General features: G+C 37.4%; 1 protein-coding gene across 5 annotated transcripts in view; it reads right to left on the bottom strand.

Moving 5' to 3' along the window:
• SLC25A40 (solute carrier family 25 member 40) overlaps window positions 1-26,816 on the bottom strand; it is a 59,531-nt gene extending 32,715 nt beyond the window's left edge. The window contains exons 1-4 of one of the 5 annotated variants that reach the window (XM_089917739.1): window positions 26,573-26,816; window positions 4,870-4,935; window positions 2,105-2,209; window positions 819-878 (exon numbers count right to left, since the gene is read on the bottom strand). In XM_089917739.1, the coding sequence (XP_089773865.1) occupies window positions 819-878; window positions 2,105-2,209; window positions 4,870-4,935; window positions 26,573-26,672 (331 nt within the window). In that variant the 5' untranslated portion in view covers window positions 26,673-26,816. Of the gene's footprint in view, window positions 1-818; window positions 879-2,104; window positions 2,226-4,869; window positions 4,936-26,572 lie in introns of all 5 variants that reach the window. The other 4 variants (XM_089917738.1, XM_089917740.1, XM_022588218.3 and 1 more) reach the window with 4 other exon arrangements.
• Between the last annotated feature and the right edge of the window lie 61 nt (window positions 26,817-26,877).

Genomic DNA, 26,877 nt, shown 5'->3' with positions numbered 1-26,877 from the left:
TAGCTTTCTCACAGTCTGTTTTCTGCTATTTAAACATGTTTGAAACAGCATTGTCTTTATAAAACCGCAAAATATTGATCAAGGAATCGCTATTTTTGCCCATCTAATAAAAACATATAACTACTCTTTCTTCTCAAAGTCCACATAAGCTATAATGTCCAGCAATTAACCGAGCTGCCTGGTAAAATAATGACTTTTCTATCACTATTCAAGCAACAATTAGATGACTGTTGGATGAATACTGTAGGATGAGCACAGCTCTTGGACTAAAGTAGGAAGCTAGATTCTAAGATGCCTTACAAGTTTAATTCTGTTCTTACTTGTGAGGCAAATACTCAAATATAAAATTGTCCTCTGCTTTAATTAGTAGGTTCACGGAAGTGTTATATGTTTTATATACACATATACACAGGCAGTTGACCCTTGAACAACACAGGTTTGAACTGTGACGGTCTACTTATGCAGATTTTTTTCAATAGTAAATACTGCAGTACTAGACAGTCTGTAGTTGGTTGAATCCAAGGATAAGGAACTGCAAAAACAGAGGAACTGTGGACACTGAGGGCCAACTATAAATTACAGGCAGACAACTACGTGGACAGTGGGCAGTGTTAACCCCCTCATTGTTCAAGAGTCAACTGTATTTGTTTTCTGCCTAGACCTCATCATGTACAACTAAGAAATGAGAAAATGTTTCTGCATGAGGATAAAGGCATCAACTTTTAAAAACTAACAAAAAGAATATTATTCAAACAAAAAAGAATACAGCGACATTTAAAAATCTAACATAATGTTTTCAGGATAAGCAGAACACATACCTTTGGGGAATGGGTTGTTTTGGGCTTGGAGTCGAATTTTAACAACATCAAAGGGTGTCACTATGAAGATACATAAATCTCAATTAACAAGTGATACCTATAAATTGTATAGACATTTGTCCAAAGAACACAAAATACACTGAATGATACCCTTCCTCGTGACTACATAATGGGTAAGATTATTTATCTTAAAGTGGTTTTGAGTGTTAACATTCTAATTTCTTGCCCTTGAATTTTATTTAAAGAGTACCAGTGAGAAAATGTAATTACTTCTCTCACAAGTACTCAACTCTCACTTATAATATTTCTACAACTATAATTCCATTAGCATTAAAACTAAAATACTAGTATTTATAAGAAAATATATTATCTAAGGTAAAGAATGAAAGTTCCAAAAGTCCATTTAAATATTTGAGAATAACTCTGTATTACAAGTAATCAATAATCAAACAATATAAGTCTTCCTATTCTGTTAAATTCACCTATATCAAACAAAAACTATAGATAATGCAAATTTGAGTAAGCTAGTCATAAATCATCCTTACTACCACACTGTGTAACTCCATTTGGGAACAGTGAAGCAAAGGAGAATGGCTTTAATTTGCAGGCTGTATTTCCTCGTCTGCGAATGAAGAAGTCACATTAGAAGATCTCTAAAGCCTTTACAACCCTAGCATTCTGACCTAAAGACACTACATTCTAAAGCAATTAGTTTCCATTTTTTCTAATCATCTGCTATCTTATTTAAATAAAGTAGCCAAGTTAAAGTCATTAAAATGCTGAACTGTCACCTAACTATGTCATTTGGCTGTGTCTACAAGAAATTCATTAAAAAAGACAGAAAAATGTGGACCAGAGGAATTTAAGCAATTCACTGTTACTAAAGCAAAGTAAAATATAATTTGAATTTGTTGCCACTATAAGTTGTCCAATTTCTGTATTTTTCATTATGCTAATATTTTATTCCATCTTCTTACTATTAAAAAAAGGATAACAGAGTCATAAAAGTTTAATATTGATAGGGACCTCAAAGAACTCCTGATCTAAGCCCCTAATTTTAGAGATGGAAAATTAATTTCAAAGAGAGTAAGGACTATGCCAACGTGCATTCACCCTGAGGATGGCAAAGCAAGGACTAAACTTCTAGTCTCTTGGTTCTCTGTCCAGGGTTCTTTTCATGTTATCATGATGAAGCATGAATGATAATATTATCATTATTTCACAGATGGTAAAACTCAAATGGAATCAATGATTCATTCAGTTACATAATCTACATATTATTTTACCCATCAGTGATGTCAGTATAGCTCCAGTACAAGAGGCAAGCATTTGTTGAAGAGGAGTCACTTTGATAATTGGTGGTCCCTCTGCTTCAGGATCCATATTTTTAACTAAGAGAAGAAAAATCTGTTAAAGAAAAGCAAGATGTAAAATAAAAGTGTAATAGAAAATGCCCTTAAAATCAACAGCTAAAAGTTAAATAAACTATAAAAACAATAACCAGTATTACTATCAAAGCACATGTTGTTGGACTTCCCTGGTGGCGCAGTGGTTAAGGATTCCGCCTGCTAATGCAGGGGACATGGGTTCGAGCCCTGGTCCAAGAAGATCCCACATGCTGCGGAGCAACTAAGCCTGTGCGCCACAACTACTAAGCCTGTGCTCTAGAGCCCGTGAGCCACAACTAATGACCCCATGTGCCACAACTACTGAAGCCTGCACGCCTAGAGCCCGTGCTCTGCAACAAGAGAAGCCACCGCAATGAGAAGCCCACGCACCACAACGAAGAGTAGCTCCCGCTAGCCACAACTAGAGAAAGCCCATGCACAGCAACGAAGATCCAATGCAGCCAAAAATAAATAAGTAAATTTACTTAAAAAAAAAAAAAGCATATGTTGTTGACCACTATCAGAAGTAAACATGTAAGTTCTATACCCCAAGGCACTAAACAATCATCATTAATAGAACATGCTCTCTATTTTCCAAAAATGGTAATGTACTTCAGCTAAGCTATGTGAGCAGCATCACATTTGAAAGACAATTAATAGATCATTAAGAAAATGGACTCTGGCCATGTAAAAGAATGAAAGCAGCTGACCAACAAGGCTCAAAATCTGAATTGAGCCTCAAAAGACCTACTCAGGTACTCGAACCTAGTACAGAATTATCAGCAAATATAGCACTATTTTTACTGCATATCAAACACTGTTGCAAAGGTACAAAATAAAATCAAAAACATAACCTTCGTAAGAAGCGTTATCTTAGAAAACTTTAATGAGAAAAGCAACATATATACTCTGTTGAAAAAGTTAACACAAAAGAATACAAAAATCACTTAGAAACTTATTTTTAAAAAATAACCACCCGGGGCTTCCCTAGTGGCACAGTGGTTAAGAATCCGCCTGCCAATGGAGGGGACACCAACTTGATCCCCGGTCCCGGAAGATCCCACATGCCACGGAGCAACTAAGCCCGTGCACCACAACTACTGAGCCTGCGCTCTAGAGCCTGCGTGCCACAACTACTGAAGCCCGCATGCCTAGAGCCCGTGCTCCACAATAAGAGAAGCCACTGCAATGAGAAGCCCACGCACTGCAATGAAGAGTAGCCCCCGCTCACCGCAACTAGTGAAAGCCCACGAGCAGCAACGAAGACCCAAAGCAGCCAAAAATAAATAAATTAATTTAAAAAATAAAAATAAAAAATAACCACTCAGGGCCAAAAAAATAAAATAAAACAAATTTTTTTTAAAAAAAGGGAATTCCCTGGCAGGCCAGTGGTTCAGACTCCATGCTTCCACTGCTAAGGGCCCAGGTTCCATCCCTGGCCCAGGAACTAAGATCCCGCAAGCCGCACGGTGCAGCCAAAAAAATAAAATAAAACAAATGAAAAAGTAACCACTGGCAACATACAGTATCACCTTTCCAAATGTCTACGTGCATAAAAATACATATATGTATACACACACGAAGATTACATCTAACTAATCAATTACATACAAATATTCGTATTATCTGTGTATATGTATTCCTGTATCTGTGTACATGCACCTTTTCTGAAAGACAAAATAGATTACTACTACTCATATTGTTTAGTAGCCAGCTTTAACACTTAAAAATGTATTACAAACATGCCAATAAATAGATTTACATTATCATTTTTAATGCTTACATGGTTTTTATATTTATTTAGTCATCCTCATATTCTTATTTAGGCTACTGCCAATTTATCATTAATTCATTAATTTCATAAACTCTCATATAAATATCCTTATACATACATCTTACTGTAGTGTTCCTACAATTACTATAGGAAAAAAAAGTAAGATTGCTAGGCTAAGCTAAAAACTTGAGACAAATTGCCAAAATGCTTTCCAGAAAGATTGGACCAACTTATACTTCCATACTGGCAATAAATGAGTTCCTATTAGCCCATAAACTCACCAAACGCCCTCTCATATTACATATCATTTTTTCTAAACCATTTGGAAGTAGATTGCCATACATCACACCCCTTTCATCCTAAATACCTCAGAATATTCCTATATAATCAAGGTACAATTATCAAATTGAGGAAACAACGTTGACAGTACTCTACAGTTCATTTTCCAATTTTGTCAATTATCCCAATAATGACCTTTATAAAAATGAATCGTAGTTGTATTGTTTATTTTTTTTAATTTCTTTATTTTATTTTTGGCTGCGTTGGGTCTTCGTTGCTGTGCACGGGCTTTCTCTGGTTGGGGCGAGCAGGGGGCTACTCTTAGCTGCAGTGCACAGGATTCTCACTGCAGTGGCTTCTCTTTGTTACGGAGCACGGACCCTAGGCATGTGGGCTTCAGTAGTTGTGGCACACGGGCTCAGTAGTTGTGGCTCGCGGGCTCTAGAGTGAAGGCTCAGTAGTTGTGGCACATGGGCTTAGTTGCTCTGTGGCATGTGGGATCTTCCCGGACCAGGGCTCAAACCCGTGTCCCCTGCACTGGCAGGCGGACTCTTAACCACTGCCCCACCAGGGAAGCCCTGTATTGTTTCTTTAGACTTTTATTATTTACCTGGTTTAAGTCTTTTCCTCAACTCTATGCTCCAATATTTTGTTTGTAACATCAGTAGCTGAAAATCTGTAGTGAAAAAAGAAAGTAACTGTCTTATCTTTTCAGACAGGAATGGGATAACAAGCCTAAAGGAAAGGAGTATATAAAAACCTTAAAACACAAACCAGCAAATATTTATTAACTATTATTTTTAAAATATTTCTATTAAGTGCTTTGAGGAATATGAAGAGCACTCCACAAATGTTTTCATTAGAGTTATGAAAGTATTTTCACAAAAATATCTTCATATTTTCCCAGTATATACTCTGCTTTAAAAACAATTCTAAACCTGAACATACGGACCCATCTTAGTTTCAAGAGAAGTTGAACAACCAGATTTTGTGATACTTACAGGAAATTCAGAGACTAAAGTAACATGGTAAAGCTTGCCACAAAATATAGGAGAAGGTGTAATACTCTGGTCTACAGGACTACTGTCTTAGTTTCTTCAACAGGTGAAAGTAGGGTGGGAAAAAAGGTGGCAGGGGAGGTATAACCATTCTAGAATAAAGGAATCCAACCAAATGCATCCTGGTTTGAAAAAACGAACTCTAAAAAGCCAGTCTGAAAGTAACTAAAGAAATCTGAACATGAGCTGGATATCAGATAATATTTTTAAATTTTGATTTTGTTAGTGAGATGTTATTACGGTTACGTAGAAAGTGTCTTTTTTTTTTTTAAAAAGGTTCATAATGACATATTAAGGGCTGAAATGTTATGATAGCTGTAGTTTATAATAGTTCAGAAAAAATATATTATAATGTTAATGATCTGTTAAATCTAGGTGTTAAGTATTTCACTCTTCTGAATTTTTCTGTATATGGGAAAATTCGCACAATAAAATTTTTTTTTAATTCCTGAAATGTATGTAGAACCTTCAAATCTAAGCACCTACTTCTAACATTTGAACACAGGTCTTTTAAGTGGAAAAATAACACACATATGCTACAATACAGGTATATGCCTCCTCCAGAAAGGTAAGAAGACCTACAGTGCTTTATTTTGGCACCATCCTAGCAAAGTTGGCAACCTGAATATTCTCACCTTAAATTAAGGCCAGAAAAATTGACATATTTCTAGCAATTATTTAGGATGTAAGGGGAAAAATCCAAAAATTAGATGTAACTTTTTAGAACCAAAAATTAAGGTTATTGAACTTTTATTTCTTAACATATATATGTTTCAGAAAAATGTCATATCAACAATCTCTGAAGATCATAACATGAATCTACTTATGAGATCTGAAAAATTAGTCTCCTTTTCAAAATATTGTGGGTCAAATGGATAACATACCCAAAGATTCAGTAAATATGAAGAAAAGGTGCCAAGTTATATATATATAATCTTAGTGGAATGTCTAGAACTCAAAATGTATTCTCCAGTGCTTTAAATTCCCTCCAGTCCAGGGGGACTTCCCTGGTGGTCCAGTGGTTAAGAATCCATCTTGCAATGCAGAGGACGCCGGTTCGATCCCTGGCTGGGTATTAAGATCCCACAGCTACTGAGCCCGCGCACTGCAACTACAGAGCCCACGCACCACAACTAGAGAGAAGCCCGCGCGCCACAACGAAAGATCCCGCGTGCCGCAACTAGGACCCAATGCAGCCAAAAAATAAATAAATATTAAATAAATAAATTCCCTCCGGTCCAATCAACCTAATTATCTTTTTTCTTTGTATCCACTCTTCTATGTGGCAGGTACCATCCCTTTTTTAGGGAGCACACGGACTAGTGAGAAAGATGACTTTAATATCTCCTTTAACTTTGTGAGTCATAAACAAATCTTCTAGAAGAATAGCTTCCTTGCTCAACTATACAAAATTCCTATACAACTATACAAAATTCCTCTTTTCTATACTTTTTCTGCATTCTGTACTCTACTTAAGTTAATATTAATGATTTGCTATACCTGGCCAAGGTGGACTTCAAATATAAATGGCAAACATTCTTTTTTTTTTTTTTTTGCAAACATTCTTAACATGAATAATCAATGAGCCCCTGTTGGGGGAAGAAAGCTACCTGATGACAAAATCTACTCAATCAAGCGATGAATGGAGATGCTTCAGTAAAAGGATTAGAGCAATATCCAAGTCAGAAAATAGTAAATCAATATATACTTAGTATCATCAGAACTTTAAATTTTTTCCATCAAATGTGTGTTAAATGCTATCTTATTATAGTTTTATGTTCCCTGATCATTAACGATGCTGAACATCTCTTCATATTATTACCAGTATGTATTGCCTCTTCTGTACTATGTCCATTCATATCTTTTGTCCATTTTTCTCCTGGGGCATTTACTTCTTTTTATTGGTTTGAAGAACTTTTTATTCTTAGTACAAATTATTTGCAGGCTGTGTGAACTGTCTCTTCTCAGAGTCTATGATTTACCTTTCCTCTTTCTTTAAAGTATCTTTTGATAAAGTTCGTAATTATTTTTTGTGGTTAAAAAAAAAAACACAACATGAAGTCTACCTTCTTAACAAATTTTAAGTGTACAGTACAGCACTGTTAACTGTATGCACATTGTTTTACAGAAGATCTCTAAAACTTTTTCAATTTGCGTGACTGAGACTCGATACCCATTAAATAGCAACTCCTATTTCCCCCTTCTTTTCAGCCCCTGGCAACCACCATTCTATGTTCTTCTGCTAAGAGTTTGACTACTTTAGATACCTCTTATGATTGGAATCACGCAGTATTGCTCCTTCTGTGACTGGCTTATTTCGTCCAGCATAATGCCCTCAATGTTCATCCATGTTGTAGCATATGACAGGATTTCCTTCTTTTATAAGAAGTATATAATACTCTATTGTATGTATGTACCACCTTTTCATTATCCATTCATCCACTGATGGACATTTACATTGTTTCCATTTCTTGAATTATGCATATTGCTACAATGAACGTGGGAATACAAATATCTCTTTGAGATCCTGATTTCAATTCTTTTGGATAAATATCCAAAAGAGGGATTGCTAGATCATATAGTTGTTCTATTTTAAGCTTTTTGAGGAATCTCCACACTGTTTTCCATAGTACACCATTTTACATTCTTACCAACAATGCACAACGTTCTGATTTCTCCACATCCTCACTAGCACATGTTATTTTGTTTTGTTTTTTAATAATGGTCATCATAACAAGTGAAGTGATAACCCTTTGATTCTGATTTCATTTGCTTGATGATTAGTGATGCTCAGCGTCTTTTCATATTCCTGTTGGCCATCTGTACATCTTCTTTGGGGAAATGTCTATTAAGGTCTTTTATCCATTTTTAAATCAGATTATTTGTTTCTTTGTTGTTGTGTTGTAGGTGCTCCTTATATATTTAGGATACTAATCCCTTATTTGATATATTGTTTGTATATATTTTTCTCCCATCCCATAGACTGTCTTTTCACTCTATTATTTACTTCCTTTGGTGTATAGAAGCTTTTCAGTTTGATACAGTCCCACCTGTCTTTTGTTTTTATTGCTGTGCTTTTGGTGTCACATCCAAGAAATCACTGCCAAGATAAATGCTATAAGGCTATTCCCCTGTTTTCTTCTAGGATTTTTTAAAACTGTGGGTCTTATATTTAACTCTTTAATCCATTTTGAGTTGATTTTGTACATGGTGTAAGGGTCAAAATTCTTAATGTAGCCAAATTTATTGGCCTTTTCCTTTATTTTTTTAAAATAAATTTATATATTTCTTTGTTTGTTTATTTATTGGCTGTGTTGTGTCTTCGTTGCTGTGCACAGGCTTTCTCTAGTTGTGGTGAGCAGGGGCTACTCTTCATTGCGCTGCGCGGGCTTCTCATTGCGGTGGCTTCTCGTTGTGGAGCAAGGGAGCTAAGCGCACGGGCTTCAGTAGTTGTGGCACGTGGGCTCTGAAGTGCAGGCTCAGTAGTTGTGGTGCACGGGCTTAGCTGCTCCGTGGCATGTGGGATCTTCCCGGACCACAGCTTGAACCCGTGTCCCCTGCACTGGCAGGCAGATTCTTAAACACTGCACCACCAGGGAAGTCCCGGCCTTTTCCTTTATGGATAACACTTCTTTTGTGTTTTCTTTAAACAATCTTGCCCTACTCAAAAGTCCAAAAGATATTCACCTATATTTTCTCCCTAAAAGTTTTAAACTTTTGCTATTGACAAATTTTAAGTCCTTAATCCATGCAGAAAAGTATTTTAATAGCAAGTGAAGTAGTGACCTAATTTCATCTTTTTCCATGTTAAAATAGATAACTACTTTATCCAGCTCCAAGTATTAAATAATCCCTCCTTTCTCCTTTCAGCTGACATACTACTTGGTCATAACTAAGTTCCATTCCTGTGTGGAACTGTTTCTAGTCTCTCTATTCTATTGGTCAACTTATCCATCCTTAAACTGTACCACACTGTATTATTATTGTGTCCTAATAAGTTCTCATATTTGGTAGGGCAAGTCTTTCCTCTCTGTTCTTCTTCAGAAGTGTCATGATTATTCTTGGCCCTATGGTCCTTCATGTAAGTTTAAAAATCAGCTTACCATTCTCCTTGAAAAACCTCTTTGGGATTTTGGTTTGAATTGAATTGAATCTACAGATAAAACTGGAAAGAATTATATCCACAAATAGTCTACTCCTTCATTTATTCAGGTCTTCCTTAATGTTGTTCTGAAAAAATTAATTTGTCCTATAGAGATACTGCATATTTGTGGCAAATCTAACTCTAGATACTTGATAATCTCTAATACTAACAGTGTCTTCCTTTTAATTACACGTTCTCCTTGTTGTTAGCACATGCAACTAATTTTGTATATTCAACATGTATCCAGCCAACCCTGCTAAAAAAAATCCTCTATTATTTCTAATTATTGACTTATAGACTCTTGAGTTTTTCATGTTGTCTGCAAAAGCATATATTGTAAGTTTATACTGTTTGCAAACAATGACATTGATATCTGCCATTCCCAATCATTATGCTACCATTTTAAATTTTCTTACTGCACAGACTAGCATCTCCAACACAGTATTTGAGAAAGAGTGGTGAAAATGAGTATCATTGTTCCATACCTGAATTTAAAAAGAATTCTTCTAAGATTCCCCATTAGGATGATGTTTGCTCTAGACTTTTTATTTATCTATTCATTTTTAAACAAACACTCTTCATCACATTAATGAATTTTCTTTCCAATCCTAATTTATTATACTTTCCTTCCTTGATACTTAGTTCCTTTCTACTACTAAGTAGTATGCCACTGTATGGATATACTACAGTTTCTTTATCCATTCACCGGTTGATGGAAATCTGGGTTGTTTCAACTTGGGGGCTAGTACAAATAAAGGAGCTATGAATATCCACATCTAAATCTTGAGCAAATAAGTAGAAATAAACTGGCTGGATCAAATGGCAAATGCATGTTTAAATTCTTAAGAAATTGCCAAAGTATTTTCCAAAGCAGTTGTATCATTTTATATTCTCACCAGTAAGTTCTGCTTACTCCACATCCTTAACAACACTTGGTATGGTGATTTTTAAAAATTGTACCCATTTGAATAGCTGAGTAGTGATATCTCAATGTGGTAGTACTTTGCATTTTCCCAAGGGAAAATGATGTTTTACATCTTTTCACAGGGTTATTTGCGATATCTTCTTTACCCAGTTTTTTCCTTTTGTTCCTTGTGCCACTTCTAAAGAACAAAATAGGACAGAGAGATAAAATGTCACTTTTAAGATTATGTTATAAATGACTGTGACATTCATCCTGCTTGACTCTTTGCTCTCTCTCGCTTGCTCTGATAGAAGCTGTTATGGTGTGAACTGCCTGACGGAGAGGCCCACTTGGGCACCAAGGGCCAGCATGGAACTAGGGCCCCTCCAGTCCAACAAGTCATAGGAAACTGAATCTTGCTAACAACCACATTTATGAGACTGGAAGCAAATCCCTCCCCAGATGAGCCTTGAGATGAACGTAACCTCAGCTAGCATCTTCACTGCACCCTTGTGAAAGACCAGGTTTTACCCACTTGAGCCACATCCAGATTCCTGACACACAGAAACTGTGAGATAGTAAATAATTGTTGCTTTAAAGCACTATATTTTGGAGTAATTTGTTACACAGCAACAGATAGGTAATATAGCATCTATTGGGATGATTGTATGGCTTTTCCTTTTAAGCTGATTATATGGCAATTTACATTGCTTGACTTTTTAATGTTTAAACTTCTTTGCATTCCTAGGATAAACACCACTTGATTATGTTTTATCCTTTTTGTATAGCATTAGTTTTGACTTCTTAAATTTTTGCTAAGAATTTTAGTATCATGTTCATGAGGGATACTGGTGCACAATTTTTTTTTATTAATTAATTAATTTTTATTTTTAGCTGTTTTGGGTCTTTGTTGCTGCGCGCAGGCTTTCTCTAGTTGCAGCGAGCAGGGGCTACTCTTCGTTGTGGTGCAGGGGCTTCTCATTGTAGTTGCTTCTCTTGTTGCGGAGCATGGGTTGTAGATGCACGGGCTTCAGTAGTTGTGGCTCGCAGGCTACAGAGCGCAGGCTCAGCAGTTGTGGCACACGCGCTTAGTCGCTCTGCAGCATGTGGGATCCTCCTGGACCAGGGCTCGAACCCGTGTCCCCTGCATTGGCAGGCGGATTCTTAACCACTGCGCCACCAGGGAAGTCCACTGGTGCATAATTTTCTTTTCTTGTAGTTTTTGTCTTATTTTGATTAATATTGGACAGAATTGAGCCTGGGGTTTTCTTTAGGAGATATAAGGATATTTGGGTTATTTCTTTCTTCTTGTGTAAGTGTTGGCAGTTTGTGTATTTCAAGGAATTTGTCCATTTAAGTTGTTAAACATATGAGCATATGAGCATAAGGTTGTTCATAATATTGCTTTATTGTCCATTTAATGGCTATAGGCTCTGTAGTTATGTTGCCTCTCTTTCTTTATATTAGTTAATTTGCATCTCCTCTTTCTTTCCTGATCTATCTGGCAAGAGAGTTATAAATTTTATTGACCTTCGCAGAAAACCAAATTCTGATCTCATTTCCTCCATTGTTTTTGTTTTCTATACCACTGCTTTCTCACATCATCTTTATTTCTCTACTTTTTACCTTGGGTTTGTGGACATTATTGATTTAATATCTTTCTTCTTTTTAAGATAGGCTTTGTAGGGCTAAAAATTCCCTTTCAAGCACTGTTTATATTGCATCTCACAAATGTGGATATATTGTGTTGTCATTTTCATTCTGTTCAAAATATTTTCTAACTTTCTGGTATTTCTTATATCATACTTATTGGGTTTTGGTATCAAGGCTATGCTAATCTCAAAATTAGGTGGAGAATATTTTCCTTCAGAAGAGTCTGTAAGGTTGGGATTATTTGATCCTTAAATATTTGATAGACTATAACTGTGAATTATAACTGTACCTGTGAATTTCATTTTGTGTTTTCAAAATATGCATAATTTTATTATTTGTTAAACAGATACTCAGAAAAATCCATGCGTTTTTTTGGTGATGAAAAGGCTATGATTATTTTGTACATAAACAATCACCAACCTTACCACAAAAATATAATAATATATACTAAACCAAAGAAGAGAAATCTTCATTAAGTTTTATAATTTTTGGTCATTTGAGTCACTACAATGTAAACTAACCACTGTAACATAAGAGATACAATATTATTCACTATATACATGAGTTTCTCATAGCCACAAGTATTCGATTCCACAAATCACTGAAAAGTTTAAATGCATAAATAACACTCTATTTGGTAGTAGCTACTTCCATAGGGAATTTTGGACAGGCTATCTAACATTCATTCTTTAAAACACCCTCAAGTACGAAACTACTCTTGCTACTGGGAAAATCAGACACACACAAAACCAATTTACCACGATAGGCTTCAATCTGGGCCATGAGAAAAGTCTCAATGAATTTAACAGGTTTTAAGTCATATAAAGTATGTTCTGTGACAACAATGGAATTAAACTAGAAAACAAAAACAGAAAGGTATCCGGAAATCTCTAAATACTGGGAAACTGAATAGCACACCTCTAAATATCTCATGGGTCAAAGTAGAAATCAAAAAGCATTCTTACACATAATAATGAAGTGTTGAGGGGACTTCCCTGGTGGTCCAGTGGTTAAGAATCCACCTTCCAATGCAGGGGACGTGGGTTTGATCCCTGGTCAGGAAAGTAAGATCCCACATACCGCAGGGCAACTAAGCCCGTGTGCTCTGGAGCCTGCACACCACAACTAGAGAGCCTGCACTCCACAACTACTGAGTCCACGCCCTCTGGAGCCCGCACACCACAACTAGGGAGAAGCCTACACACTGCAACGAAGACCCCATGCGTCGCAATGAAAGATCCCACATGCTGCAACGAAGATCCCACATGCCACAACTAAGACTCAATGCAGCCAAATAAATAAATAAATGAATATTAAAAAAATAATTAAGTGTTGAAGGTTTCCTTTTGACATCAAGCACATGATAAAAATATATATTACCGCTATACATATTTAATATTTTACTAAAATTTTTCTAGCCATCTAGGTAAAGCAAAAAGTATATATAAAGTTTAGAAAGAGAAAAAAATCAATATTTGCAGATGACATAATTGTGAACACAGAAAATTTAAGCCCATCATTGAATTATTAAAACTATAAGTTAGCAGTGTTGCTAGCTATAAAAATCAATATGCTAAGTTAAATACATTTCTATATACCTGTAACACATAGCATATTAAATTTAAAATAAACAGCATGTACAGGAGCATGCAAGAATTTCATGTACTCTGGCAAAAAGTCTCACAACATATTCTCAAGACATCTGTAAAAAATATATATAAAATTTAACCAATTTAAAAGTATTTATAATTCAAAAAGATACATGCACCCCTATGTTCATAGCAGCACTATTGACAATAGCCAAAACATGCAAACAACCTAAATGTCCATCAACAGATGAATGGATAAAGAAGATGTGGTACATAATACAATGCAATGCTACTCAGCCATAAAAAAGAACGAAATAACGCTGTTTGCAGCAACATGGATGCAACTAGAGATGATCGTATTAAATGAAGTAAGTCAGAAAGAGAAAGACTAATATCATGTATCACTTACATGTGTAATCTAAAATATGGCACAGGGACTTCCCTGGTGGTCCAGTGGTTAAGACTTCACCTTCCAATGCAGGGGCTGCGGGTTCGATCCCTGGTCAGGGATCTAAGATCCCACGTGCCTTGCGGCCAAAAACACCAAAACATAAAAACAGAAACAATACTATAACAAATTCAATAAAGACTTTAAAAAATGGTCCACCTCAAAAAAAAAAAATCTTTAAAAAAAATAAAATAAGGGCTTCCCTGGTGGCGCAGTGGTTGAGAGTCCGCCTGCCGATGCAGGGGACACGGGTTCATGCCCTGGTCCGGGAAGATCCCACATGCCGTGGAGCGGCTGGGCCTGTGAGCCATGGCTGCTGAGCCTGCGCTTCACAATGGGAGAGGCCACAACAGTGAGAGGCCCGCCTACCACAAAAAAAAAAAAGAACGTCTGTGTGTATAACTGAGTCACTTTGCTATACAGCAGAGATTAGCACAACACTGTAAATCAACTCTACTTCAATTAAAAAAGTAAAATTTTGTTAAAAACTCTTAATATAAAAAAAATACAATTTCGGACTTCCGTGGTGGCTCAGTGGTTAAGAATCCGCCTACCAATGCAGGGGACACAGGTTCAAGCCCCAGTCCGGGAAGATCTCACATGCCACGGAGCAACTAAGCCCATGCACCACAACTACTGAGCCTGTGCTCTGGAGCCCGCAAGCCACAACTACTGAGCCCACGTGCCACAGCTACTAAAGCCTGCGCACCTAGAGCCCATGCTCTACAAGAGAAGCCACCGTAATGAGAAGACCGCGCACCTCAACAAAGAGCAGCCCCCGCTCACCACAACTAGAGAAAGCCCGCGTGCAGCAACAAAGACCCAACACAGCCAAAAATAAATTAATTAAAAAAAATACCACTTCATGAACTGAAATAATGAATGCTATGAATATATCAATTCTTCCAGATTATAAATTCACAGGAATCATAACTAAAATCCCCAATTTTTTTTCATTTGTGGATTTGATAAAATACTTCCCCAAACCTATATGGAAGTAGAAAATGACAAGAATTGCCAAAAATTGTGAAATGCGCTAAAGCAGAGCTTACAAGGAAATTTATAGCATTATATGCTTATATTAGAAAAAAATCTAAAAACCAATGATCTAAGCACCTCCCCTAAGAAACCAGAAAAAGAGCAAATTAAAACCAAAAAAAGCAGAAAGAAACAATTAAACTAAAAACTGAAACGAACAATTCACTAGAGATTCAATAGCATATATGAGGGAGCAGAAGAAAGAATCAGCAAACCTGAAGAAAGATCAATTGAGATCACTCAATCTGAGAAAGAAAAAGAATGAAGAAAAATGAACAGTCTCAGAGACCTGTGTGACATTATCGAGCATACCAACCTACACATAATGAGAGTCCCAGGAGAGGATAGAAAGGGAAAGAATACAAGCCAAAAACTTCCCAACTTTGATTAATGGGGGGGGGGGCTGGGGGGGAGAAGAAAAAGAAACTATACATCCAAGAGGCTCACCAAATTCCTGGTAGGATAAACTGAAAGAAAGCCACACTGAGAACCTTATAATCAAACTGCCAAAAGCCAAATACAATGAGACTTCTGAAAGCAGGGAGAGGAGCAATTCATTATATTAAAAGGATGTTCAATGATTAAAAGCTGATTTCATATCTAAAACCATGGAGACCAGAAGGCAGTGGAATAACATTTTCAAGCAGTGAACAAAAGACTTAATGAAGAATTCTATATCTAGCAAAATTATCCTCCAAAATTGAGAAAAAAATTAAGATATTCCCAGATAAACAAAATCAGATAGAACTTGTTACTACTGATCTTGTCCTACAAGAAATACTAGAAGAAATCCAGTCAGGATAAAATGAAACACACCACTAGGTAGTAACTGGAATTCATATGATGAAACAAAGAGCACTGGCAAAGGTAACAACATAGATGAATATAAAAGAAAACTGGACAAAGCAATAAAATAAATCTTTGTTGATAGGCATTCAATATATAAAGATGCAAATTGTATGACAACAATAGCACAAAGGAAGGGGGAAGGGAATGGAGCCATATACTGTTGAAGTTAAAATGATACTAATCTGAACCAGTTTGTTATAAATTAAAATACTAATTATAATTCCCTAGGCAAACACTAAGAAAATAACTCAAAAAAATATAATAGAAGAGACAAGAAAACTAAAATGGTATATGAGAAAATATCTATTTAAAACAAGTGAAGGCAGTAATAAAGGAAGAATGTGACTATACAAATGTACAGAAACAAACAGAAAAATGGCAGACATAAATCCTTTTAAATGTAAAATGGATTAAACAATCCAATAAAGGGCAAAAATTGGCAGAATTAAAAAAAAATCAAAGTATACCCTATAAGAGACCTATTTTATATTCAAACACAAAAATAGATTGAAAGTAAAAGAATAGTACATAAGTAAAGGCAACTACATACATAAACATAAAAGTCTGCATTAATGGATTTTTGGTTAGTAATTCCTCTTTTTCCCTTCTACTGACTTAAAATACAATTATATAAAACAATAATTAAGGGCTTCCCTGGTGGCACAGTGGTTAAGAATCTGCTTGCCAACACAGGGGACATGGGTTCGAGCCCTGGTCCGGGAAGATGCCACATGCTGTGGAGCAGCTAAGCCCATGCGCCACAACTACTGAGCCTCTAGAGCCCGTGAGCCACGACTACTGAGCCTGCGTGCCACAACTACTGAGCCGACGCACCTAGAGCCCGTGCTCTACAACAAGACAAGCCACGGCAATGAGAAGCCCGCGCACCACAACCAAGAGTAGCCCCCGCTCACCGCAACTAGAGAAAGTCCGTGCGCAGCAACAAACACCCAATGTGGCCAAAAATAAATTCATTAATTTTTTTAAAAAATTAAAAATCTATGTTAATCACTGCCATTTATAACATTGTTATTTGTAACATACAATGTCATTAATATTGCATATTTATTTATATATGTTATATGTTTACTATATATATCAACATAACATATACAAATATAATACTTATATTTGTTACATATTTATAATATACACATTTAAATGCACATTATATATGTGCTTATACATATTGCATACATTATATATGTTATACATACAACAGTAACAATATCTCATTTATAACAATAACAATGTAAGGGGGTTGGGGGAATGGAGTTATACAGGAGTGAAGTTTTTGTATACTATTAAAAACAAGTTGTTATTAATCTGAAATCATTGTTATAAATGTGAATTGTAATGCTCAAGACAACCACTAAAAACATAACTAAAATATATACAGAAAAAATGAGAACGCAATCAAAACAGTACACTAGAACGTCTAACACAAAAGAAGGCAGTGAGGGAACTGAGTAACAAAAACATATGACATACAGAAAACAGCAAAACGGCAATGCAAGCCTTCTATTTGAATAATTTCATTAAAGATAAATGGATTAAACTCTCTAAGAGACAGAGATTGGAAGGTTAAATATAAAAAGTGATCTAACTATATGCTGTCTACAAGAAACTCATTTTAGTACCAAATACACAAATAGGTTGAAAATAAAAGTGTAAAAGATATGCTATGAAAGTAGTAACCAAAAGAGAGCTAGAGTGACAATACTAATATCAGACAAAATAAATTTTAAGACAAAAATTGTTAAAACAGACAAAGAAGAATGTTATATGATGATATAAGAGTCAATCTATCAAGATAAAAAAATTATAAACATATATACACCTAACAACAGAGCCCCAAATTATATGAAGCAAAAACTGACAGAAGATGGCCCAACAATAGTTGGAAGCTTCAATATATTTCACTTTCAATAATGAACAGAACTAGACAAAAGATAAACAAGGAACTAGAAAACTTAATACTGTAAGGTCGGATCTTAACAAACAGCACTGCGAAACAGAGGAAAGCTTCAAGTGAGCTTTATTAGGGAGCGCTCCCGGCGAGGTTCACTGGTCCGAGAGAAAGGGGCCAGAGAAGTCGCACCTGGGCGAGGGCTGGGCAAGATTTTATAGGGGAAGAAGGGAAAGGGGTGTGGTGAATCTGGGAGGGCGCAGGGTATTCCTTATTTGGTGGTCTTTTCGGGTATCCTGGGGGACCGTTAGTCCCGCCCCTCGAAAGGCGGGACGGCTGGGCTGGGTTCAAAGTCCCCAGGTCAGTTCCTGGAACTGGGTGGTCCGGAATGTCTCCAGGGCAGTTTCTGGAACTGGGTGGTCCGGAGAATTTCGGTCTGATGCAACCTGTGAATCTGATTGTGTTCCCCTGCCTCGGGCCAGTTGGCCTTCCAAATACTATAAACCAACTAGACCTAACAACACACAGAATACTCCACCAAACAAGAGAAAGATACACATTCTTCTCAGGTGAACATGGAATATTCTCCATGATAGATCTTACGTTAGGGCACAAAGAAAGTTTCAAGAAGTTTAAAAAGACTAAAATAATACAAAGCATCTTCTCTGACCACAGTAGAATAAGAAATCAGTTATCAGAAAGAAATTTGGAAAATTAAAAAATGTTGAATGTAACAATACACTCTTAAATAACCAATAGGTCAAAGAATCCATTACAAGGTAAATTAGAAAACACCTTGAAATGAATGAAAATACAACATATCAAAACTTAAGGAATGCAACGAATGCAGTGCTAAGAGGGAAATTTATAGTTGTAAAAGCCTACATTAAGAAAAAAGAAAGATCTCTCAAATCAATGGCCTAAAATCTCCCTTATGGAACCCCCAAAAAGAAGAGTTACCTAAACCCAAAGCAAGAAGAGGAAAGAAATATTACAGATTAGAATGTGAATAAACAAAATAGAAGAAAAACCATAGAGAATCAATGAAACCAAAAGTTGCTTCTTTAAAAGGATCACCAAAGTTAACAAACATTTAGCTAAAATGACCAAGAAAAATGAGAAGACTCAAATTAGTAAAATCAGGCATGAAAGTAGAGATATTACCACCAGCTTTACAGAAATAAAAATTATTATAGGAGAATATTACGAACAAGTATCTGTCAACAAATCATTTAACCTAGATGAAATAAACAAATTCCTAGAAACATACAAAGTACCAAAAGTGATTCAAGAAGAAAGGGAATACTTTCTAACTCATTCTATAAAACAAATATTACTCTGATACCAAAGCCATAAAAAGACATCACTTGAAAACTACAGACTAATAATGTATCTTATATGTACATATGAAACAGGAGGGAAGAGGGCAGGGCACAACTCTTAAAGAATGACAAAGGGCTTCCCTGGTGGCACAGTGGTTGAGAGTCCGCCTGCCGATGCAGGGCACACGGGTTCGTGCCCTGGTCCGGGAAGATCCCACATGCCGCGGAGTGGCTAGGCCCGTGAGCCATGGCCGCTGAGCCTGTGCGTCCAGAGCCTGTGCTCCGCAACGGGAGAGGCCACAACAGTGAGAGGCCCGCGTACCGCAAAAAAAAAAAAAAAGAATTACAGAGCCGTTGAGGATACGACATAAACTGGTTAAAACCAACTAGGTCCAAGATGGTGGAAGATTCCACTTCCAATAGACCTTGAGCCTCATCATACGGTCATTGTAATACATTAGCATGCTAAATGACACACCCACGGGTGTCATGACAGTTCCGAGGCTGACCATAAAAGGACAAAAAGTGGGTGGCAGCCCAATTCCTAGAAATCCCCGCCCCTTCCCCGAAATAGTTGGAATAATCCTATGAAATTACCCGGCCCGTAAAAACTAACCTCCCCATATTCTGGGCCACTCTCACCTTTTGAGACAGACCTCATTCTGTCTATGTAATGTGTATCTCTCTAAATAAATCCACTTCTTACCTATAACTTTGTCTCTCACTGAAATCTTTCTGCTATGAGACATAAAGAACCTGAGCTTCATTAAGTCCTGAGACCAGGTGTGCGATCTCAATCAGAAGACAGTGGGTTCCAGTCCCAGTCTGACTGAGTTTTGGCTGAGCAAAAGTCTCAGCCTGTGGATTCAAGTACCAATCTGAGTTGGCTGGGTTCGAGTCCCATCTGAGTTGGGCAGTTTCATATAGATGCAAAAGTTCTCCACAAAATACTAGTAAACTAAATCCAGCCTTATATTAAAACAATTTACACCATGACCAAGTTGGATTTAACCCCAAACATGCAAAGGTGGTTCAACTTACGAAAATCAATCAATGGAATTCACCATACTAATGAGATAAACAGAACCACATGATGAACTGTTAATATAGTAAAAATTGAAAAAAAAAATCCAACATCTTTTCATGATATAAACGCTCAAAAATGTAGGAAAAGAAGGGAATTTCATCAACATGATAAAGGACACCTAAGAAAAACCCACATATAACATCATACTTAATGGAGAAAGACTGAAAGCTTTCCCCCTAACATCAGGAAAAAGACAAAGACGTCTGCTTTCTTGCTAGTCATGGAAGTTCCAGCTACAGCAATTAAGCAATAAAAACAAAGACATCCAGGTTTGAAAGAAAGAAGTAAAACTATCTCTATTCACAGATGACAAGATTTTATATCTTGAAAACTCCTAAGAATCCACCAAAAAAACCTATCAGAGCTAATAAATAAATTCAGCAAGCAAAATCAGCATATAATAATCAATTGTAATTCTATATAGCAATTAACAATCTGGAAATGAAACTAAGAAAACAATTCCAGTTAGAAAAGCACCTGAGCATAACTTTATAGTTATGCCCTCTGGCCTCCTGTATCTGAGCTTCCTTGGATTCAAACAACTGCAGACCATGTAGTACATATTTAATGAAAAAAAAAATCCACATATAAGTGGACCTGCACAGTTCAAACGTGTGTACAATGAAAATTACGGAACATTGCTGAAACAAACTAAAGCGGACCGAAGTAAGGGGGAAAACATCCTGTGTTCATGGATAGGAACCCATAATACTGTTAAGATGGCAATACTATACAAATTCAATGCAATCACTCTCAAAATTCCAACTGCTCTTTTGTAGAAATGAATAAGCTGACTCTAAAATTCATATGAAATTTCAAGACCCTTTCAATAACCAAAACAATCCTGAAAAAGGAGAACAAATTTAAAGGACTCAGACTTCCCAATTTCAAAACTTACTAAAAGGCTACCAGTAATCAAAGCAGTGTGGAAGTAGCTTAAACATATAGATCATGGAATAGAACTGATAGTCCCAAACAACCTCATACATCTATGGTCAACTGATTTTCAACAGTCTTTTCAAGAAATGGTGCTGGGACAAATGGATATCCACATGCAAAAGAATGAAGCTGGACCCTTAGCTCACACAATATACACAAATTAATTTAAAATGGGTCAAAGACCTAAGCTAAAACTACAAAACTCTTAGAAGATGAAGTAAAGCCAAATGACCTTGGATTTGGCAATAGGTTCCTAAATATGACACTAAAAGTACAAGAAACAAAAGAAAAACATAAAATTGAATTTTATCAAAATTAAAACTTTTGTGTATCACAGGACACTGCCAATAAAGTGAAAAGACAAGCCACAGGATTGGAGAAAATTTTTGCATATCTATCTGATAAGAGTCTAGTATACAATGGCCACGTTCCCTGCATCGGCAGGTGGACTCTCAACCACTGCGGCACCAGGGAAGCCCTACAAAATCTTTAAGAACACTTACAACTCAACAACAAAAAGACAAGAGCCCAACTAAAAAATGGGCAAAGGACCTGAAAAGACACTTATTCAAAGAAGATATACTAATGGCCAAGTAACACATGAAAAGATGCTCAACATCACTGATCGTTAGAGAAATGCAAATTAAAACCACGATGAGATACCACTTCACAGCCATTAGGAAAGCTATAATTAAAAAAAAAAAAAGGAAATATAACAAGTGTAGGTGAGGATGTGGAGAAATAGGCAGCCCTTTACACTGCTGATGGTAATGTACAATGATGCAGCCACTGTGGAAAAGCTTGGCAGTTCCTGAAAATGAAAGAAGCCAGGCATAAAAAAACACTTATTTTATTATGCCATTTATATCAATATGAAATGTCCATAATTGGCAAATCCATAGAAACAGAAAGCAGATTAGTAGTTGCCACAGGTTGGGGGGTGGGGGGGGATAAGGAATGACTGCCTAATGAGTACTGGGTTTCTTTCTGAGGTATTGAAAATGTCTGGAATTATATGGTGGTGATCGTTGCACAACACTGTGAATACACTGAAAGTCACTGAATTATACACTTCAAGATAGTTTACGTGAATTTTATGTTAGGGAATTTCATCTCAATTTTTTAAAAAACTACATGATATAACCAGTTCACACCCAGTGAGTGACAAGGATGTTTAACAACTGGGACTCTCATACATTGCTGCAAGTAACAGTTACTAAAAACTTCTGTAGTTTCTCGCCATGTTAAACATTCAGTAAACATATGATCTATCAATTCCAAGAAAAATAAAAGCCTATGTCCACAAAAAGACCTATATACAAATGTTCATAGCAGCATTATTCATAATAGCCCCAAATTAGAAATAACCCAAATATCCATCAAGAGGGGATGGATAAACTGTGGTATATTCACAGAATGGAATACTACTCAACAATAAAAAGGAATGGACCACTGATACATGTAGCAACATGGATGAATCACGAAAATATGTTATGCAAAATAATGGAGATGCAAAGCATATAAATTACATGGTTCCATTTATATGAAGTTGAAATACAGGAAAAATTATTTATGATATTAGAAATCAGAAGAGTGGTTACCACTGGTGAAGGGAGATTGGAACAAGGAGTGAAATAACTTTCTGTGGTGACAGAAATGTTCTTTATTTTGATGAGGGGTGGTAATTACATGGATATACATATTTTTTAGAACTCATCAATCCGTACGCTTAAAATGGGTGCACTTTATTGTATGTGGATTATAAAACATACTAGAAATTTTTTAAACTTACATGATGAGACTTCAATGGGAGTCTTAAAGTAAACAAGTCTCACTGGGCCTAGCCCATTGCAGGTGCTCAATCAATATAAAAGGAAAGAAAAAAGTGGGCTAGGAAGGTAGATTGTTTTATAACCGTGGCTGGGAGTTCCCTCGTGGTGCAGTGGTTAAGAATCCGCCTGCCAATGCAGGGGAAACGGATTTGATCCCTGGCCCGGGAAGATCCCACATGCCACGGAGCAACTAAACCCATGCGCCACAACTACTAAGCCTGCGCTCTAGAGCCCGTGCTCTGCAACAAGAAGCCACCGCAATGAGAAGCCCGCGCACTGAAGAGTAGCTCCCGCTTGCCACAACTAAAGAAAGCCCACACCCAGCAATGAAGACCCAAAAAAGTCAGAAAAAAATCATTGCCAAATATGTATTGTGTAATATCCTAAAGGAATTTACAATCTAGTTCAGAATGTAATACAACCTATGAACCAACTCAGTATCCTTAACAGCTCCGGCAGGTACCACAGCAGCCTCTGAATTATACTGTCTCAACGTGATTCACTCTCAAATTTTGAATTTTCCTGTCTTGCTTATTCTCCATTTTTGACCCTTCTCTTAGGTTATGTTCAGGGACTTGATACACTGAATTTTCCTTGGTTTCCCAGCCCAGCCTCACCTGAGACACGGACTCCAGCGCCACAGCCACTAACCAACTCTATCCCTTCATATGCTTAGTTTGCAAAACTAAGAACTTAATCTCAGAAAAACCTTAGGCCCTCCAACTCACCAGGGTAATGAGACTCTAAAATATGAAAATTAATTAATAACAATAGCAACAGAACACATTCCAAGAAATAATATATCAATAGCTGGCAAATAAATCAAACTGGACTATTACTGAAGTCCCCAAATGAGCAGGAGATAAAGGCTAAGTCAGGCTTGTTATGAAAAGGAAAGAGGAACAACTGTGAGCCAGGTGGAGAGGCTTAAGGAAAAGAAATAAGGAAAGTGGTATTGCAGAAAAATGAATAAATCCATTTGTCTAGACTCTAGAATAAAAATTATACTTGTATATTCATGAGGTAGTCTGAAAAAGCAAATTAAGGCCTCATTGGATAATTACAGAAAGTTGTGGAGTAGACAGAGCACATTATTTTCATTTACAGATGAGGAAATTGTAGTATGGCAAGGTTAGTATTTGCTCAAGGTCATAAAACTACCTAGGAATAGAGCCAGTACTGAATGAAATTCATTTTCTCTTGATTCACAGTCAAACATTCATTTACTTAGACCGTGATTCTACTCAATGTTTTCCAACTTTGTTTAACAGAATTCTTTAACCAACTTTTCACAAGTAACGCTGCCCCCATTATTTCTTCTTACATGTATACCTTTCACCTGAAGCACATCTCAAGACATACTTTAAATAAATCTTATTCTTTGACCAATAGCCCTGATTATTTGCATGATAGTAAGGAGGTTTCTATGTTTACAGGCCATAGATATGACCACATCCTTCTTCTGGTGGCTACTACAAGATTTGAGTTCCAATAATAATTTTTTTTAAACTGTCCTTGGGTTACAGATCAGAAAATTTCTAACACTGTCCAGCAAAACAAACCTTCTGCTTATTCACAGCTTGACATTATCTCCTGCAGTGCAGTCAAGGGTGTGTCTAAAAGCCTAGGGTGCCACTATGTTACTGTCCTTCCTCATTGCAGTAAATAAGAAAGGTACCTCATCTTTCACTGGAACATAAAATGGGCTTCCTGCTTTTATTTTCTTCAACAGAAACCTATCTTTCCCATATCCCCTAAACCTTCCAAAGACCCTATCTTCCCTTCCTATCATGATAATTTCCTACACTGACAAATTTTTTGCAAGAGTATAGTCAACCCATCTCCACTTCAAGCCTATCATTTTTATCCAGTACTTACCTTAGCCATCTCCTGAAATTCTCACTAAGGAACCAATGACATCTTAAACACCAGAATCGAAGGCCTATTTTTCAAGTCTTAGCCTTTTGGAACGCTTGAAGATGGAGAGAGGCTGACATATAGAGTTCACCAGAACGACAGCACTAACTCAGCTCTCACTCTGTGCCAGGCACTGTACTAATTAAGCTTCCAAAAATGTCCCAATTAATTCTCACAACGTCTGAGAAGTGTTTATTACCTCCATTCTCAGATATTAAAATTTAGGATCAAAATTACCCAAAACCATATAGTTAGTGAAGCCTGCACGATCCCAAAGTTTGTAATTCTGTGACATTTGAAGATTAGTTCCCAGCTCTCTTCCTAACTCTGTGGCCTTTTCTCCGCCTCCTTCACTAGCTCATCATCCTCCGCTCACCACTACCTCTCTTATCTCACATGCTCTCCTGGGCAACTTCCATTTCCTCCCGTGGCTTTAACTACCTTCTACACTAGTGTTTCTCAATCTTTTAAGACTTTTTATAAACATAAAAATCATGGGCTCTTTTGGTAGCTTACATTTTGAAAAGACTGTTTTTCCCAAACAGAAATTCTAGTGTTGTTCAAACTACACCTCCTGCCTTTTAAGATCTGATAACCTCTTAGGCATCACCCCATGACTGAGAATCAGCAACTGGTCTGTATGACGTCTCTCAAATCAGTCTTCCCTCTCCTGACCATCCCCGCTCTCTCCCAGACATCTCTCCTGAATTACAAATACTACCCGGTGTCTAATAAAAATAGATCCATTATCGTCTCCCCAAACTAAGACCATCCACAGCAAAACTCACTTCCCTTAGGAAACCTGAACCACCTCTTTGTGTTCTCCATTTTGGCTAAAGGTATTACAATCTACCCTTTTCTATACTTTTAAGGTACCTATCTGTGAAACGGCAACACTGGCACTAACTTCCCTTAGCTACTAAGTTAAAAATCAACCATCAAACAACGAGACACTATCGTGTCCAGGAGGTAAGGAATGTAAAGCATAGTACAAGATTCAACGCTTTTACTCCTTACGAAGTTTACAAGAAAAAAACACACCAAAATCCATTTTTTGTGTGTGAAGCGTTTCCCACTTACCAAACAAAAGTAATTTACTTTCCAAAACATTTAAATGTAATCCTTACTACAAATCCCATTTTAGAGATGAAAAAACCTGATATTCAAAGGGATTAGGTAATTTAACCCAAGTTTTACAAGCTGGTCGGTGCAAGATCCAGACCCTAAACCCTAGACTTGAGATTTCAAATTCCCTTTCCTGTTATTGTTGAAATAAACTTCTACACAATAAAACGAAATCTCGGGTGTGCACAACAGAGGTCAACGGAGCAGCGCACGCAAGTACCAGAAAGCACAAGGCATCCTGGACGCGCTCTAGGCCGGGGTCCTCCTTGCCCAACCCTCGCTCCGACGCCCCCCGGCCACTCTCTCCCCGCCAAGACCCTTTGCGGCCTGCCTCTATCCAGCCCGGTGACCGCGGGAAAACAGCGCTCTGAGACTCGGGGCGCGCTGGGTAGAGGCTGCCGCCGCCGCCAACCGCCCCACCCCAATCTGCGTCCGGGCTCGGCCGTAGCCGCCGCGCCTCCAGCCGCCGGGACAGCCGACCCGGGGGGAGCAAGCGTACCTGGTGGAGGAAACGGCTGGAGGGCAGGCGGTCCCGGTAACCTTAGAAGGTGGGAATGACCTCGGAGGCGAGTTGATCTGGCTGACGGCGCTAACTGCATTCACTCCCTTTGGCCACCCCGGGGCCACAAAGACTCTTCAAGCCAGTACAGGGTACAGCACACCGGCGACGAGAACCCGGGGCGGATCTGAGGGCGAGAATGCGTACCAGTGGGTAAGGCGCAGGGGCGGAGACGCGGCCCGTGGGGGCGGAGACGCGGCCCGTGGGGGCGGGGCGTGAGGGGCCGGATGCGCAGCGCGAGGAGG

Source organism: Delphinapterus leucas, chromosome 9 (assembly GCF_059928025.1).
Source record: "Delphinapterus leucas isolate spDelLeu-1000000601 "Yukka" chromosome 9, BTC_Dleu_Yukka2, whole genome shotgun sequence".
In the NCBI taxonomy this organism is placed as follows: Eukaryota; Metazoa; Chordata; class Mammalia; order Artiodactyla; family Monodontidae; genus Delphinapterus; species Delphinapterus leucas.
The sequence above is the reverse complement of the archived record's forward strand: the minus strand, read 5'-3'. Positions and strand labels throughout refer to the sequence as shown.